This window comes from Rhipicephalus microplus, chromosome 2, assembly GCF_043290135.1.
Source record: "Rhipicephalus microplus isolate Deutch F79 chromosome 2, USDA_Rmic, whole genome shotgun sequence".
Lineage (NCBI taxonomy): Eukaryota > Metazoa > Arthropoda > Arachnida > Ixodida > Ixodidae > Rhipicephalus > Rhipicephalus microplus.
The window spans coordinates 160,062,823-160,082,489 of record NC_134701.1 but is presented as its reverse complement, the minus strand read 5'-3'; the positions used below and the strand labels follow the sequence as shown (position 1 = coordinate 160,082,489).

General features: G+C 45.8%; 1 protein-coding gene across 1 annotated transcript in view; it reads right to left on the bottom strand.

Annotated features, from left to right (window-relative positions):
- LOC142786522 (uncharacterized) overlaps positions 1-19,667 on the bottom strand; it is a 52,845-nt gene that overhangs the window by 20,131 nt on the left and 13,047 nt on the right. Inside the window, exons 4-5 of the mRNA XM_075884249.1 lie at positions 12,701-13,003; positions 5,638-5,887 (exon numbers count right to left, since the gene is read on the bottom strand). Of these exons, the coding sequence (XP_075740364.1) occupies positions 5,638-5,887; positions 12,701-13,003 (553 nt within the window). The remainder of the gene's footprint in view (positions 1-5,637; positions 5,888-12,700; positions 13,004-19,667) is intronic.

Sequence of the window (19,667 nt, the reverse complement as noted above, 5' to 3'; positions counted from 1 at the left end):
GTCGGGCGTCGTCGTAGAGAAGGGGACGATGGGCGACGTCCAGGCGGCGAACGAGACTGATGACGTCGAGGCGACGGTGAGCGGCTGTGCTGGGTATCAGGGACATCGGAGGCGTTGGCATCGAAGGGTGGAAGGCGGCGGTAGTTGTCGGGGATCGGCGCAGGAGTCTGGAAAAGGCGGTAGCTGTCAGCGCGGCGAGCAGTGTTATACTGTGTTCGGGACGAAGACCAATTGTTGTGGCAATACCGTGCAACGTGCCCTATGCGGCGGCATTTAAAGCATATCGGCCAATCATCCGCAGTTCTCCATTCGGCTGGATTGCGAGAGCGTGAATAAGACCGCTCCAGGGGTGGTGACTGGGGGCGAGGCAACGACCTTGAACGGAAGCCAATTGGTCGAGACTGAGCAACAGCGCAGACATCGAAGCCCAAATAGTTGAGTTCTTCCCGCACAATCGACTGTACCAAGCAAACCTGAGATACTTGTGAATCGACGTGGTCATTGGTGGGAAGAGCAGGCGTAATTGCTCCGATTTCCCGCCGGACGATTCGCGCAATTTCAGACGCCGCTGAAGACTGCCGACGAGAGCTCAGTCCATCTTCGCAGGAGGACGTGGCAGCGGTGTTCGGCAGTCGAGTGAATGATCTTGAAATACGCCTGCTTTTGGCCAGTTCAAAACGCCGGCATTCCTGAATGATTTCCTGCAGTTCCGGCACATTAGCAGGTTGAACGCATCGTCCGCTGTCCCCTTGAGGACGTGGCCAACCTTGTCAGACTCCGACATGTCGTTGTCGACTTTACGACATAGAGCCAGCACGTCCTGTATATACGAGATATACGGCTCTGTGGACGTCTGAGCACGTATCGACAACTCCTTCTTTGCAGCCGCCTTTCGACCGATGGGCTTCCCAAATGTCACGAGGCTTCTCCTTGAATAAGTCCCAACTGCATGATCTCCTCCTCATGGTTCTCGTACCAGACTTTGGTGGTGCCTTTCAGGTAAAACATCACGTTGGCCAGCATGAGAGTCGTGTCATACCGGTTGAGCACACTGGTACGTTCGTAGTCAGCTATCCAGTCGTCAACATCAACTTCGTCCATACCGCAGAACGTTCCTGGTTTCTTCGGATGCGTCAGCACGTATGTGGGTGGGGGTGGGGCCGGTGGAAGCGTTGCCGTAGATGGTGCAGGCGTTGCCGAGGCCGATGGAGAGGTGGCCGTGGGATCAATCCCCTGTTCCATCACGGCAACTCCGATTTGACGGCCACTGTGGAGCTCCGTTGTATGGCGATTCATCACCCAGCACGTCCACCAATTTGTTGCGGGGATTACAAACACACGGAAGAGAAAAACGAGTGTATTTGCAATAATTACAGGTAAGTGTGACGCCCCAGGGCTGGTAGCATCTCGCACTTCAAGTCCGCTTCCTCTTCATCGATTCGTCTATGACGGCGGAGTCATGTCCACTGCCTCGTAACAATATTATTCCCAGGACGGACGGACGGACGGACGGATGGACGGATGGACGGATGGATGGACGGATGGATGGATGGATGGATGGACGGACGGACGGACGGACGGACGGACGGACGGACGGACGGACGGACGGACGGACGGACGGACGGATGGATGGATGGATGGATGGATGGATGGATGGATGGATGGATGGATGGATGGATGGATGGATGGATGGATGGATGGATGGATGGATGGATGGATGGATGGATGGATGGATGGATGGATGGATGGATGGATGGATGGATGGATGGATGGATGGATATGGCTGTACCCTTTAGATCGGGCGGTGGCTAGCACCACCAAGACGTAATACTTAATGAACCAAAAACTAGATTTAGTTTTTTCCTTTAAATAGTGAGGTTGAGGATTCGTACTTTGCAGTTAAGGGTTTCATTTTCACTCATGCCTTGACTTTAGCCCCCAATCAGATAACCTCCTTCTAGTTAATTCTACCCGCTTAAAGTCTATTTTGCCCTCCCTGTACCTAAACCACAGTGCTTTGAAAAACTCTGCGCCATCATCCTGAACTATAGGGTGGAGCCCCTTACAAAACATTATCAAGTGTTCGGCAGTTTCATTTTCCTTTCCACACGCACTTCATACCGTGTCTATCGCTTCGTATTTGACCCGATATGTCTTGGTTCGCAATACTCCCGTCCTGGCCTCAAACAGTAGAGAACTACCCCGAGTATTATCATAGATGCTTTCCTTAACAATTTCCTGCTTAAAAGTTCGATACATCTCTAGTGCGGACTTTTTAATCATGCCAATTCTCCACATATCGGTCTTAGCTTCGTTCACCTTCTTAACTGACCATTCTTTTTGGTTTGGCCCCCTGCTGTTTTCTAAGTAATTACCAGTCAATTTTTTGGTTCGCTTCCTCCATTTTGTATCGACATTCTTCATGTACAAGTAGCTGAATACCTTCCTAGCCCAACGCTCCTCCCCCATTTCTCTCAATCGCTTCTCAAGCTTTATCTTGCTGCTAGCTTCCCTGCCCTCAAATGATGTCCATCTGATATCACCTTGTACTCCCTGATTGGGTGTATTCCCGTGAGCTCCTAAGGCAAGCCTACCTATTCCACGTTGCTTAATTTCTAATCTTGCTTGAACTTCTTTTCTCATGCACAAGACTGCATTGCCGAACGTCAGACCGAGAACAACGATTCATTTCCATATCCCTCTCACAACATTATACCTATTGTAATTCCACAGTGCCCTGTTTTTCATTACTGTGGCATTCCTGTTACCTTTAGTCGTCACGTATATTTCGTGTTGCCTTAGGTACTCGGCCCTAATGCTTATCCATACGCCCAGATATTTGTATTTGTCTGTTATCTCTAGTGTGACCTCCTTTATTCTAAGCTTACTACCTTAATTGTCATTAAAAATCATGACTGCTGATTTTTTCTTACTAAATCTGATATCTAACTTATCTACCACATTACCGCAGATGTCCACCAATCTCTGGGAATCTTCCTTCTTGTCGGTCATTAGCACTATATCATCTGCATACATCAATGCTGGTAGTGCCTGTTCAATGAGTTTTCCTTGTTTGACGAAAGAGAGGTTGAAGCCCAGTCCACTTCCCTCTAATTTGGCCTCTAATCCTTGTGGGTACATCATCAATAATAAGGGTGACAGAGGACGCCCCTGCCTAAGCCCCCGTTTTACCTCTGCAGGCTTGGATACCTGTTTTTCCCAGTTTATAACTACTTTGTTACCTTTATAGATATCTTTTAAAAGATTAGTGACTATATCTTCCACGCCTAAAGTGTGTCCAGCATTCCCCAAAATTCCTCTTAAACTACGCTATCGTACGCTCCTTTTACATCTAAAAATGCTGCCACAGGGGCCTGTGTTACTTTTCTGCTATCTCGATGCACTGCGTCAGTGAGAACAGATTGTATTCCAACCTTCTGTGTTTCCGAAACCCATTCTGCAGTTCCCCCAGCACCCCCTCATCCTCTATCCATGCCTGCAGTATTTCCTTTATAATCTGCATCGCCAGCCTGTAGACAACTGATGTCACTGTTATAGGACGGTAGTTGTTTATGTCAGCTTTGTCCCCCTTTCCTTTATAGATCATGTTCATCCTGCTAAGTTTGCCCCGCCGCGGTGGTCTAGTGGCTAAGGTACTCGGCTGCTGACCCGCAGGTCGCGGGTTCGAATCCCGGCTGCGGCGGCTGCATTTCCGATGGAGGCGGAAATGTTGTAGGCCCGTGTACTCAGATTTGTGTGCACGTTAAAGAACCCCAGGTGGTCTAAATTTCCGGAGCCCTCCACTACGGCGTCTCTCATAATCATATGGTGGTTTTGGGACGTTAAACCCCACGAATCAATCAAATCCTGCTAACTTTCTATCTATCGGGAACTTGACCATCGAATATTATTTTGCTCACTGCCTCTCTCAAAGCCTGCTTAGACTTCTAATGTCCTTATCAGCATAATTGGAATACCATCTCGGCCTGTCGACGTACTACTAAGAATCCTTTTCTCAGCCCTTTCCCACTTGTGAAAATGGAGCCATTGCGCCACTTGATTCATCCTTGTCTATTGTGGTGCATAAAGCACTTTTTTGTGTAAATTTTTCTGTCACCCTTGTTCTTATATATTCAAAAGCTTCGTGCCCTTCTAGCCTAGCACCTTGAGCTGTAGTTATAAACCTCTGCTCTAGGCTCGTCTCATTTCTTAGGGAGTTTATATGGTTCCAAAATTTCGCAGCTGCCTTTCTATATTTTTATGTGCTTCTGCCAGCCACTGAGCTCCCTTTCTTCTAATCTTTTCATTGATCAGAAGGGATGCACCCCTTCTACGGCTCAGAAAGGTTTCCCATTTTCTTTAAACATCATCTGTTGGTTCACCCCGTTGCTTAGCATGTGTGTGTTCCCTAGAGGCATCCTGGCGTTTTGCTATGGCTCTCTTAACTTCCTCATCCCACCAACGTTTGGGTTTGTGTCTTCTTTTTCACAGTGACTTGTCACGTGCCTTAGCAAGCTCTAGCTCAAACAGTCTAATTTGATTCGTGTATATCCACACTGTTTTATTATCCTCAGTGATTACTTTCTCAATTTGTTTAGTGTCTATTTCAATTTGCCATTCTGAATAAAAATTTTCCGGTAGTTGCTCATCTTGTCTCCTTCCCACTGTCACTGCTCTTCCGAAACTTATCTTGATACGTTTGTGATCACTACCCCGACTTCTGCAGCCACATTCATCTAAGCGCATTCCCCTGAACCTATCATACATCCTATGTGACATCAGTGCGTAATCTATCGCCGACTGCAGCCTTCCTACCTCCCATGTTGTTTGCGCTTCACACTTCTCAGTGCTGTTGCAAATGATCAAATCTTGCCTTTCACGCATATGCATGATCATTTTGCCTGTCGGGTCGGTGTACCCATCTATATCTTCTATGTGCGCATTCATATCTCCTAGTTTAATTATCTCGCACTTTCCTGCTAATTCCTCAATGTCCTTTGATATACACTCTACCATTGTCTGGTTTTCCTCTCTGGCCTTTGCTCCCGTTCTTAAGTACACGAAACCAAGGAGTGTCATTTGCCCTGCCGCTTTCCCCTTTAGCCATAAATGTTCCTTGCACTCCTGCTTGACCCTTCGCCAGTCTGTACTTTTATGGACATATACCAAGGACATATACACACAACGCCATCTATTGAGCAACACATAAACTAGAAATGGCTACTACTACTACTACTGCTGCTACTACTACTACTACTGCTGCTACTGTTACTACTACTGCTGCTACTGCTTCTGCTGCTACTGCTACTACTACTGCTGCTACTGCTTCTGCTGCTACTACTACTACTGCTGCTACTACTACTACTGCTACTGCTGCTACTACTACGACTACTGCTGCTGCTACTACAACGACTACTGCTAATACTACTACTACTACTGCTACTACTACTACTGAGGAGGGAACGACCCACGGCCTAAGAAGCTTCACCCCCAAAACATTCGTAGACCATTCGCTAGCTTACGCTATCCTACCCCGAAGCCTGTACATCCCATCATTCTAAAGGGGGTACAACGTTCACAGCGCCATGTCCCTGTCTAGGTTAAATTATTATTTGAAACTCTGTGTGCCGCACTAACCTGTTATCAGTGAAGGCTGCACAGAAGGCAGTGCAGGATTCGTTGGAACGTGCGCCTCCAGCGTTCCCGCAGGTGCTGCGAGCACACTTGGTGGAACGGGCATCGTTGGAGCAGCAGGTGGACTCTCATAGTTCCCACGCCCAGTTTGTTCCATCGCAGGGTCCGCGTGCGGCACTTCAGGTGGGGATTGGTCAGCTACAGAACCAGTCCAGCGATCCACCGGATAGATGGGTAGTGACGAAGAGACCACCTGACAAATGACGAAAGTACGCCAATGGCGTTGGCCGCGTTGAAGAACTCGGAGGATTGATGTTCCAAGTGCCACATATACGTGTGCGCACGCTTCCCCCTTAGGAGGAGCAATGGAAGCAAATTTAATCACAGAACGCACTGTCCACCCTTTTCGTAAAGTACAAGACAGTGGTTCACTATGAATGAAATTAAAATTAAGGTGTGACCTGCTTATAAAAATTGGTACCTTGCTTTCTGGAAGTAAATTTGGGGAGTAATTTGTTCATAGGAATACAACATCAGGGGCGTTCAGCCGCAATTATCGTCGAAAGGCTGCGTCCCAATAACCTTGCTTTTAGGGACGAAGCTCCTTCAAGCATGGGTCGTGCGTCTCCTGTATGTATACTAGCCAGCTCTCGTTTCAGTGCTAGGAATGTTCGCTGGATGGCAGTACTTGTATATGATGAATATGTGATCAAAATATGCGAGATGGCGGTACTTGGAGCGTTCTTACATGGGCGGATGGACGGCCGGATGGGCGGTCAGACATACAGACAGGCGGACATGTGGACAGGCGGGTGAGCGGAAATATGCAGAACGACTACATCACTTATGCAGTTATGCATCAATATGCAGATCGACTACGACACTTATCTACATGACTTTGATAATAGAACCGTGCAGGAAAACTGGGATATGTTTGTTAACAAAATCTACGAACTTCCTCGTTCCTTTGTTTTCTTAAAGTCAATACCTGTGAGCATTTGCTCACCCTGGTACAATACATACCTAAAGCGACTTTCTAACAAAAAAAAAAAAACGCTTGTTTCGTGCTGCAAAACTCCAGAGCACGAAGAAACGCTGGCGCTCCTACGAGAGTGCTGCGCGAGTTTACTCGTCAGCAGTTTCGGATGGTAAGGCTAACTTTCTGTCTAACACTCTGCCATCAATGCTTGTCAGCAACCCTAGAAAGTTTTGGAAAACTATTACAAATACCAACGACAGTGAAATTGTACTTGTTGACTCGGACGGCCTTCCCGTATCTTCCGAGATGTGTGCAGCATGTCTGAACAAAAATTTTGTCCGGAACTTTTCAGTGTCGTCCACTTCTGCTACCGTCTCTCTACCAGCGCGCAACTATCCATCAACGTCTGTTACAGTGACTGAGGCCCATGGAATTGTAAAACTAATTGAATCACTCAGAATATCCTCTGCTTGTGGTGTTGACAACACAAACGCCAGAATGTTTAAAGAAACTAAGCATGCCTCATCTATGTTCCTGTGTAAAATATTCCAAGTCTTTTAATGAAGGTGTGGTGCCACGCGTTTGGAAAGAGGCAAAGGTGGTTCCGCTACACAAATCAGGAAACAAGCATTCTGTTACTGATTACCGACCTATTTCACTTACTTCTATACCATGCAAACTTTAGGAGCACATATTCTTCTATAACTTGGTCACCTTTCTAGAATCAAAATCGTTCTTTAGCACGTCACAGCATGGATTTAGAAAGTCATTTTCATGTGAAACACAGTTGCTTTGTTTTACCCATTTGTTACATATCATTCTAGATCGGAGTTCACTGGTCGACAGCATTTTTTAAGACTTTTCGAAGGATTTTGACAAGATTAATCATCACCTACTACTATATAAGCTTAGTACTCTTAATATTGATGGTGGAATTCTTGCTTGGATCGAGTTTTTCTTAATTAATCGTTCACAATTTGTTCTTGCTAACAACTACAGCTCACCCTCTTCTCCCGTTACTTCTGGTGTGCCCCAGGGTTCTGTGTTGGGCCTTTTACTATTCCTTATTTATATTAACGATTTACCCGATGTTGTAACTTCTTCGATTCACCTTTTCGCCGATGACTGCGTTGTTTACCGAGAAATTTTATCGAACTCTGACGCTAGTTCTTTGCAAAGTGACATTAAGAATATTGCCAGCTGGTGTAAAACTTGGCAATATGGACCTCAACACTAACAAATGTAAAGTTTTACGTATCTCACGAACTACCGGATCCCCTGCTAACTACATCTTAAATGACGCTGATCTAGAGTCTGCAACTTCGTATAAATACTTGGGGATTCATATAACATCTGACTTGAACTGGAAACATCATATTACCTATGTTATTAACAATAGCAACCGTATGCTAGGGTACCTACGACGCAACTTTAGCCGTGCCCCTCAAGCCGTGAAACTAACCATGTATAAAACACTAGTTCGTCCAAACCTCGAATATGCATGCTCCATTTGGGATCCTTTTCAACTGAACTTGACTCACTCGCTTGAAATGGTACAGAATAACGCAGCACGCTTCATTCTATCTAACTACCATCGCACTAGCAGTGTTACGTCAATGAAACACAGCCTTTCACTACAGTCACTTGAATCACGTCGCAAGGCATCTCGTCTCATACTTTTTCACAAGATATTCAATCACCCACTTTTGAAAGCTCAGTTCATTACCACTCCTGCCTATTACTCAGCTCGTTTAGATCATCAACATGAGGTACACGTCATTAGCTGCCGCACTAACACTTTTCGTCATTCCTTCGTCCCACGCACATCCAACGACTGGAACCACCTTCCCTCGGACATGGTTTCCATGTCAAATCATGACTTGTTTTCTTCCACAATACAGGAGTACTTACGTGATGACGCGTGAAGTGTATATTGTACATTTATATTATTGTATTCTGTTTCCCCCATGTTTCTGATGGTACTTACACATACATCCAGTGTATTGCCTAACATCAAATTTTTATGTCTTGTAATCTTTATCATTTTTATGTCACTATGTTTCTCTTGTTCATAGTTTATTATTTTCTTGTACCCCATTCCTCTCTGTAAAGCTATGTGCGATTGAGGGTAACATAAATGAAATGAAATGAAATGCAGACAGACGGACGGACGTACGGATGGGTGCACATACATAGATACATACAGACAGACGGACGCACGGACAGATAGAGACAGACAGGTGAATGAACAAACAGATAGACAAGACAGACAGACAGACAGACAGACAGACAGACAGACAGACAGACAGACAGACAGACAGACAGACAGACAGACAGACAGACAGACGGACGGACAGACGGACGGACGGACGGACGGACGGACGGACGGACGGACGGACGGATGAATGGACGCGGCCAGCGGATGATTCACGGTTTGTCGATAAAACCCTTCGAAGATTCGCTCCCTCATCATCATTCACTCCGTGGATATGCTGTGATTTCTTTTTCTAAAGGAACACTAAGTGAAACAATGACTTGGTTTAGATTGATAAACTGCACTTTCAGAATCCTAATGTAAGAAGTTTCACTATCACACTGAGTTCAGTTTAAGCAGAGGAAGTTTCGTTTTTCAATTTCTTGCCGAAATCTCCGCGCGTAACATCACTGATTTCAAAGTATACTATGTATATTTTTCGCGACATGGCCTTAATAAATTTCTAAAACATTGTGTGCTATATCTACGGCCCCCACAGATGACAATGTACTTCATATCTACCGATCAGAAACTACGTATGACCGAGTAGACGGCGTCAATATCTATGACATCAAGGTGGCGTCTCCAACCTCAGTTTTCTTTGGCGTGTTTTAGGGGCGAAGCTCCTTATAGCAGCACCTGTTCGTCCCTCGTAGTCGTAGTAGTAGTCGTAGTGTGTAACCAGTCTTACGTTTTGACCTGCAAGAGGGTGCTGGTAGGAGATTTTTCCTGTGCGTTGTTGAACAATAAAAAATTCGTAGCGTGCACGTTAACTAAGAGCCTAATTCTCCTGTCTCTCATTCCCCATTAGCAGCCATTGCCATGTACATTGAGCACTATCTGACAAAAAAGAGTTGCTACGTTATACTCGCTGGGCGTAACCTCTTTGGTTTTAGAAAGGTTTAGCGAGAGTTGAGCCGCAGTGCCATGAATACAGTGAAGTAGTATATACCATGAACTCGAGGTGGTTAAATGGGGGAAGTAGGTACGAAGCGCAAGCCGTAACAAAATGTGCGTGTGCCACCTCCTGTTTAGTCCTTGGAATGTCCGCTGGATGGCGGTGCTTGTATATCGGGAATATAGGATGAAAAAATGCGAGATGGTGGTACTTGGAGAGTTGAATAAATGGACGAATGGACACACAGACAGATGCATGGACGTACTAACGGATGGCTGCACCAACGTATGGACACGTGGACGGACGCAGGTGTGGATGCATGGACGAACGCAGGGACGGACGCACAGATGGACGCGTGGACGCACGAACAGACGCACGCACGGACGTACAAATGGACGCACGAACGGTCACACAGACGGACGCATGGACGGACGGAAGCAAGAACGAATGGACGGACGGATGCTTCGCCGCGCTCTCCATCATTCACTCCGTGGATATGCTGCCATTGTTTTCGCTTATCAAACGTCCCCAGGCGATATAAGGGGCCTTTCAGGGGCTGTGAAATTGCGCTTCACCAATACGTGAAAAATCGTTTATTCTATTTATTTAGTGTCACTTTAAATGACGGTATACAGGTATGACATTGTAACGGTATGAGGCAGACTCAGTCATTTTCCCCATAGGAACTCGCATCGGTGTTCACACGCCTCTGCCTAGTGGTCTGATGCTATCTTTGTCCAGCTAAAGCCACACGATTACGGTAACTCGAGTAACCTAATCAGTCATTAGTCGACTCAATGCGTGTTTTCACGTTACAAAACGTTGCTTGCTTCCTGTATGCAAAGTGTCCCAGCTATGTTTAGTAAAGCGCGAATGAAAGTCAAGGAAAATCCTCGTACAGTGTACGAATGTCACGCCTCTAATGCGCATGCTTCTGGCCATCTAGCCTCATTTAGTCCCTCATGCTGTGCTCGTACATCTCTGTTTTGGCCAGTAACAAAATATATATCACTAAAGGAGAAGACAAAACAGCGCCTAGGTTAGCGCTAGCCGATACACCGTTACTGTTATTGTCTTCAAAAAAGATGCCTTTGAAGCCCTAATGTCCGTCCCGTAAAGGTGTTGCATTAACTAATTGAAGTCGATTGAATTGGATTGACAAGTGCAGCATGTTGTTGGGCAGGTTGGCAAAAATGCAGGCTTTCGAATGAGTCAGCGCATAAAAAAAAGGCTGTAGATTATCTCAGTTATGCTCATGTATACATAGTTAGAGGTACGGTTAATCTTGCTGTAGAGAGATTTAACATATCGGATAACATTTACGTTAGCTTTAGCGCGCGTATCAGCACGAACGCTAAAACGAAACGCGCTGCCTGCCAACTGGTTCACGCGTTTTAGTACAGCGCAAGGCATTCCCGCTAACGCTAACACAAACAACTACGGAACCATCTAGTAATAAAAACACTATATGGCTTGGATAAACTTCAAGTGCGCCACTAAATTGAGTTTGCCCGAAGTCAGCATCGCTGCGTCTCCATGCCACGTTGGTTTTAGTGTTGCGTCTGACATAGTTCTCTTACTACATATGTCATTATTGAGTATTCCTCAAGATCCCTCTTACTTGGCTCGGCTTGACTTGCGGCCGCATTTGCCTTATCTCGAAAACAAGTTCATGAGTACAGCATCGCCATCTCTGTATCGCTACCAAAAACATGAGTGAACCTCGTAGACAATTTTTTAAGCCTTCTGCACCGCAAATTGAGTGTGTACCGCAAAAACGTAGTTCTTTCTATTTCCTTCAATATACAGCTGGCGAATTCTCATTACTGAAATCTAAATCAAATGCGACTAGTATTTGGGAGTAAATCAGTTTAACAATACATGCTGGCGACTATAAAAATTCGAATTTTACGGCTCTGGCTTCAACATGCACCGCCATCTTGTCCTACATACGGGATCTCTTGCGTGCGTCAGCATTGAACGCTCTATGCCAGAAATAGCGATCGTCCGTAATAGTTCGGGCTATGTTAACGTTCTGCACATGCTCAGTTTGGAGCACGCAACGCTAAATCATTGCGTTTGCTGTTTTCCTATATACTAAAATTATCTATTGTTAAGCTTGGCTTAACGTTACGCTTTTCGAGGCGTGCCACTCGTTCTTCCTGCGTATCTCCGGCTCACTGTCTCATCTTTTGTTTCGTTCCGACGACGAAGCCTGACTTCTTTCGGTGTCTTACACTCGGTTTCTATATTTGCCGAAGAATCCCACTTAGGCGAGAATTTCACTTCTGTATATACGATGTCAGATGTCACTTCTGTATACGATGCCAGATGGCGCGGTGAGCGGTGCTGTGAGTCGCAGTGGTTGCTAGGCAGCGGCTCAGCTCGCGGTGTGGTCACCGGCCACAATGAAACAGCGAGAAGGCTGCGAATGTATAGGTCTTACTACGAAAACGGAGGTAAAAGAAAGATACGTAAGCATGACAAGCGCTAAAGTTCAAACAATGATATTGCGTACTAGAACCCTTTTTCTAGCGCACTAACCATATTCATTTATGCTTCAAAATATACATAGCTTCTTGTTTAGCGCTACTCTCACCTATGTCTCTTTCTCACATCTCCGTTTTTTGTGCGCTATTCATTCGAATCCATGAACTGAACTGACAAGCACGGCAAGTTCAGCAGCTGTAAAGATGCGGGACTTCGAATGAGTGGCACATAAAAGGCGGGTACATAAGGCGAACCCAGCGAATGCTTTAGGACACGATAAGCCCTAAACTTTAAAGTGTTTGTTTTGCCCTCCCGATATTATTGCACGTTCCCAAATGCACATGCTTTGAAGTTCAGCACTCGTCCTATCCACGTTTCTTTCGTGTGCTATCGTTTGTTATGCGCTAATCGCTTGAAGTCATGAGTTGAGTCGACAAGTGCGCACCTGCACTCCGGTCAGGCGCTCATCCTCGTTCTCTGCGAACGGGTTGCGTCTGTCGTCCGAGCTGGACCACTCGGTTGGCGGTCGAAACGATGACTGACTCGGCTGACCCCACTCCTTCGGCAAGGACTCCGCATCGAGGTGGGGGCTGCAATTCTCATTGGACATTCCAGAGAGCGCCGGCAGTTGCTGAAATGACTGCGTCCTGTCGCACTCGTTCGCATACGCCACGAACGGGTCGGCCAGAACGGAGTCACGCACGACAGCCTGAAGATAGCCGAAGTACACACCGTAAAGCAGCAGCAGCTGCGAAGGATCGGAGCCGAACAACGACCACGTCACTAAAGCTCGGAACATTGGCGCCACAGTGAAGCTAGGCTATTTTTCAAGTAATTAAAAGGACAACAAGCTCAACGAGTCGGTTAATAGTGATAAATTGTACTATGGAAAGTCTAATTTCGGTAATTCAAGCACCACAAGTTTAATAAAGAAGAAGAAAATGAATGTCAAAGTTTCACATTTAAATTAAATGTTTCATTTTCCGCTGACGTCACGGGGAACGTCACAAATTTCAAAGTAAGTTTTTTTTTTAATCAGGCGGCGCGGCTCAACGAAATTTCTTGAAGTTTGGTATGTGAAGTCACTGGCTCACTCCGAGGGCAATGTAATTCATTTTTACCACCTTGTAAATATACTTATGCACCTCATGCGAAATTTCTGCCATCTGTCGGCCGTTGCGTGCATAGCCACCATGTTTGAGGCTCAGCGGCGGCGCAGAACGAACAGTGCGCGTGTGTCTACGACACGTATACGTAGGACGTATAAAGGTGAGGCGTGTGTTGGCTGATGACCGCAATGCTGACGTATTGCTGCGTCTTTTGCTGCACACAGAGAGAAACTCGAAGTGCTTGAATAGAAAAGGTAAGCCGTAAACTTCGTCCCTTGTTCTTTTTCCAAGCTGACCACATTACCAGAATGTGCTCCGGCTACTGCTCCCGGAAGACGTCTTTGCATTCCTCTTTCTAAGCAAATAAGACGTTCAATGGCATTGGTACCTGTGTTCCAACAAATTGCCGCACGTCTGTAATCAAGCCAGTTTTTGCAAAGTTTCCGGCATCAGCCGTTTACCAAGTGAGGGCGACTCGTACGATTTACGCAGAAGCCACCGTTACGCAGATAACATTATCGCGGCTGATTGCATGTACCTGCATTACGTTGAATGTGCCGAGCACGTCTTATCCTTGAGAAAGATGCGCAGTCATTCGCGAGCCATCCCTCGATACTCGCTCTCTGGATATCGTGCCGACCGGTTGTGCCCCCGCGATCTCCTACGACAGCGCAGCTTTGGCCGACTGGCTCGCCCTACGACATCTTCTGACGCCGACAACAGCTCTCGCTGAGTGGTGCCCCGTCCTCGAACTCTTGCGACCATGTCCATCTTTCCTATCTTCTTCTTACTTCCATATATGGCTGTCCCTGCCCCTCTCTCTATCTCTATACCTTTTAATCCTCCCCATTCTTTTAATCCCTCCTTACCCCCATCTCTCGTGAGCTACTGTTGAGGTGTCCTCCCCCTGAGAGACAGTTACTGAAGGGCTCACTTTTACCTTCTTTTCATTCATTTAGGAATCACTCTTCCCCATGCCTCAAAACGGCAGCTTGTCCCGCTCCAGAAGAAAGAATGAAGCAACATTAAACAAAGATCCTTTAGCACCATGGATCCCTTCTTAGATTCAACCGATGACGCGCACTTGCTTCTAATTCAGCGTGTGCCGTTACTTAAACGTACTAAACAAAACACATCCAACGTAGTTTAGGCACGCGCCAATAGGTGCGATAAAGTTAGCTGCCTAAACGTGGCTTTAGCATGAAGCGTGCGAGTCGCCTTCACTTGGTAAAATGTTGCTAACGAAAACATTGCAAAAACTGCCTTGCTTAAAGGCATGCATGCAGCAGTTTGTGGGAACACGAATTTAAATGCTATTGCACGTTTAACTTGCTTAGGAAGGAGAACGCAGACATGTTTTTTCGGGAGCAGTAGCCGAAGCCAATGCTAAAAACATCGTCAGCATGAAAAAGTAACAAGGCACAAAGTTTAAGGCTTATTATTTTCTTTCGGCATTTCGAGTTCCCATCTTTGCGCAGCGAGGGACGCAGCAACACGTAGGCATTGCGATTATCAGGCAATAAATGTCTCACGTCGATACGTCTTACGTATGCGTCTACGTAAGCACACACGGACCTGCCGGACTGTGTGCACTACGCGGAGCTTAGCCTCTGACATGGCGGCTATGAACTTAATGGCTGACAGATGGTAGCAACTTCGCATAAGGTTTATAGGCCCTATAGTAGACGCTGCCAAAATCATTGACGAGTTTAAAGATGGCGTACACACTCTGGTTTTCAATATGCGCGTTTTATCGCTTACCAACTGTCTCCTATAGTGCCAAGCGTGATCTTATGATTGTGAAAAAGTGATTTACTACAAAAGAAAGAAAAAAATCACAATATAACCACAGAGTGAGTGATGATTGGTGGGCGAAGCGTCCATCCGTCCGTGTCTCCGTGTGATAGGAGCGGACGGACGGACGGAAGGGCAGACCGACAGATGGATGGATGGACAGACAGACAGACAGGCAGGCAGGCGTACTGCCGGATGGACGGACAGATATACAGACAGATTAACGGACGGACGAATGGACGTACGCTTTGCCGCACTCGCAACATATCCACGGAGTGGATATGTTGCGACTGGGGCAAAGCGGGGCAACATATCCACAAGAGTGGGGCAACATATCCAAAACGTATCCACTCCGAGGTTATGTTGTGGATTGTTTTATTCTGTTGTCTTATCCACCTTCCGTGTTCGTTCCGCGTTTGTTCGCTCGCGCTGGCTCGGAATTAAAGATGCCAGAGCAGAACATTGAGAAATAAGTGTAACATCTGACGTGTCGTGCTTCTGTTTTTTCACACGCAGAAAGTTTGCCCCTTATGCCTTCAAATCTATACATAACGTGCGTGTTAAAGAAAATAAAGTTTGCAAGCCCTTTTTTTTTTTTCAATGTTATTTCGCTCGAAGCTCAACAGCTTTCCGAGAAGTGTGGAAGCTTGGGCTAGTTCCTATGACATGACAACAGGTATAGGGCGAGAACAGAATGACGACGCAGAGACAAAAAGGACATGAACACGAAGGACACGAGCGCTCGTGTCTTTCGTGTCCTTCTTGTCTCTGCGTCGTCGTTCTGTTCTCGCGCTGTTACCATCGTCAGCTTTCCAAGGCGTATACACGTTTTTCACGCGTTCCCCATGAAGTAAAGCTTAGTTCGACGCCATTTCTTAGCATTATTCAGAGGAACCACGACAAAGTAGTTGCTTTCTTGTGAAGGATATTTTTCAACTACTGAGTTCTACCACTCTTTGGCCTGTTTAGCAAAATCGCTTAACGATTGATTGTGAGTACTTCGTACTCAACTATGAGATAGCAATGAGCTGTCCCGACGTGTATAATTGTTGGGCGAGGGCACTGCGTGGATGTCTGTAATTAACAACACCAGTTACGATTGATTTATATGTGTGGTTTAACGTGCCAAAACCACCATATGGTTATCAGAGACGCCGTAGTGGAGGGCTACGGAAATTTCAACCACCTGAAATTCTTTAACGTGCACCCAAACTACATTTACGTTTACAGTTACGTTTGCAGAAGTTTATTCTCATGAACAACGAACATGAATTACAATGAAACATGACATCGCGACGGAACACAACACGCACAGACACACCAAAAATTGTTACAGAAGATATGTTTACATTACATGGTAAACATCCAAAGATTACCACCTACACATTAAAATTCGAGCCAGAGACACGAAGCTATGCTTCTCACTTACAATTGAGTGGACCCTCCCCTGTCGCTACATCGACCCTGTGCATGTTTTCGAAGTATTTAAGCTATAAACGCTCCTAATAAATGAGCCGCATTAGTTGCTGCGTAAAATTGAATGCCGACGCATGTCTTTCATTAAAAAAAACGAAAATTGGTCAGTGTTTGTGCTTGGAACTCCTTTCTTCGCTTAAGCATCATTAAAAATTTATTGCCGACGTCATGTCGTGAAGAAACGTTCTCGATAAAAAATGCTCCCACCTTCCCGAAGGAAATCGTGGGGAAATTCGAATGCAGTGCGTATAGCGTCCATGACGACGCTTCGCACGTGCGAATCTAGCGTTTGAATAATAATGTTTTTTTTTTCTTACACCGTGCAGCCAATAGCGCCACCGCACGGGGCGGTTTTCTGTCGTGAGAACCACGGTATGCGTTTCCAGCTCTTCTACTAGCTAGGGAGACAATGGGCTTAAAAGCCGTGAACATTTTGTATTTAGAAAAAAAAAAGTGTTTAACGATTTCGAGTACTTCGTACTCAACTGTGGGAGAGCTGTGCGCCGTCCCTTGCTAAAACCGAGGACTGAATCTCTGCTGATTCACTGTACAGTTCCATCTCACTACATCATTCAAATAAACCTTCGTTCCCTCTCTACGAACGCGTCCCCTCACTGGCGAGCATCGACTTTGTGGACGACGGCAGCGAGCGAGCTACCGTAAAGAAACCCGCCGTACCGGCCATCAACCTTCGGGCCCTTTACAGCGGACATTCCAAGGACTAAATGAAAGGTGGCTGCCTACTACTACATACATACATCACGGACGCACGACCCGCGGCTTAATGAGCTTCGCCCCAAAAACGTTTTTGGGGTACCATTAAACAGGGATAGAAAGGAACTAACTTCCATCCCGTCATAACAAACATGGCCAACTTACATCAGCGCAAAGAAGACAAACAGGAAGAGGGAGTGCGTTGTGTCTATGCGTCTTTCTGTGTGCTGTGTCTTTGTTGCGCTGTTGTATCTTTTATAATCATAAACCTACTCATCCAAACATCTCTTTGCGCCACCTTTCGGTACAAGTTCACTCATTTGTGTTCTCGCTTAGGCGAACTGTTTTCATCTGCAGAATCTTCCGAGGACCGCTTTTGTTGTCACGAATTTGGCTGTTAACCTTGCCGGTTTGTATCTCCAACAATTAAACGAGCAGTGCTATGGCAGACGTACCCACGTGAAAGCAGTTGAATTGGTCCATTCCACGTTTCTTGGCCTTACTAATTCACGTCGCGACATTTCCAAGTTTTAATACACAACCAGACAGACATCGGTCGAATGTTTACATTCAGAAACAATCAAACCTTCATTTACCGGCGCAAGGTGGTGGCGACCATATGTCTTCGGTTATCTCGTCTATACGACGTACCCGATTCGCTTTTAACGCAACTTCGTAATCGCAAATCAGGTTCATGGTAGTTGGCTGAATTCTCAACAATCTGCGTCTACCTGAGCGAAGTAGCTCCCTGCCTACCACCACCCCCACGTGCGCGTTTATTCGGCGCAACCGACTGGTGCATTCCATCCCTGTTTGAACCCCACCAATCTGCAACATTTGCAAGCTCTTTCTCGTACAACGAATGCATGACACTCTCGGGGCGATCCGATCGATTTGGTCTTTATATGAAACATGACGGTCACGGCAATGCCTAGCAGAAAAAGTGCACCTCGAGTGTCCACATAAATGCCACCACAATAACAATCATACGTCATTGCATCTTTCATACTCCTTGTCGCTTTTGGATTTTGAACTCCACAAACAAACCAACCAACTGTACGTCGTCATAACTCCGAAGAAAAATATGTAAGAGAAGAAACAAAAACAAAGCTTTGTTGAAATGTGCAATACATTGTAAATAAAGAATTTAAGCACACCTACGTTTGGCCTTGAGAAGACTCGTCACCATTCGTGATGGCTACAGCATTGCCAAAATGAGCAGGATTACTTTTCGGCAGAAACCAGCGTGGCAGCGGTGGTCAGGAAACAAGGTCAATTCAATCTCTTCTTACGCGAAATCGGTTGACGTTATCATGATGATGATTTCAGTAGCAGTCTACGGCACGGCTTTAATCTCTCCCATAGTAGAGTAACAAGTACTCTAATTCGTTAACACTTTTCTTAAACACACAGTGGAAATCGCAAAATGTGTGAAGCATAGCATGCTTACAAATGTACAGCTCGGACGCCCGGTTAGCTTCACACGAGGTGATTTGGCCTCATCAAGTGTGAGGCCCACGGAACAGCTTTGTGATCTCCCATAGTAGAGTTAGAGTACTTATGGTACTCTCAATCGTTACCCACTTTTAAATGCGGAGCATTTCTTAGTGAACTTCGGCCACTTTGAGCCTATCTATCTATCTATCTATCTATCTATCTATCTATCTATCTATCTATCTATCTATCTATCTATCTATCTATCTATCTATCTATCTATCTATCTAGCAGCCTACGACGTTTAACTCTCCTGGCCGTTTCGATTATGGTATTGATACCAAACTTGGTATGACATGACTGTATGAAGAACACATTTGACTAGTCATAACATGAAATTCATGACATGTGTGTTATGAATGTCATTATTTACATTTCATGGTCCTGCAGCTCTTTGCGGTGGTTTCGTTCACATGGCATGTTGCAAAACTTGTATAGTATGACATGATTACATGGCGAACACAAGCGACAGACCCTAACTAATCATTACATGCGCGTCATGTAATAACATGACTACATGCCACGCTCATGATGCGCTCGCGGCCGTTTCGCTAGCGTCACAAATACCAAATTTGTTATTACAGTACGTGAATCGAGGACGGAGGTATGTGACTGGTGCAAACATGATACTCATGAGATGCATGTCATGTAACAACATGACTACATGCCACGCTTATGATGCGCTGATGGTCGTTTCGCCAGCTTCCCTTATACCAAATTTGGTATTACGGGACGTGAATGGATGACGAAGGGATGATACTGGTGCAGGCATGATAAACATGAGATGCGTGTCATGTAACAACATGACTACATGCTACACTCATG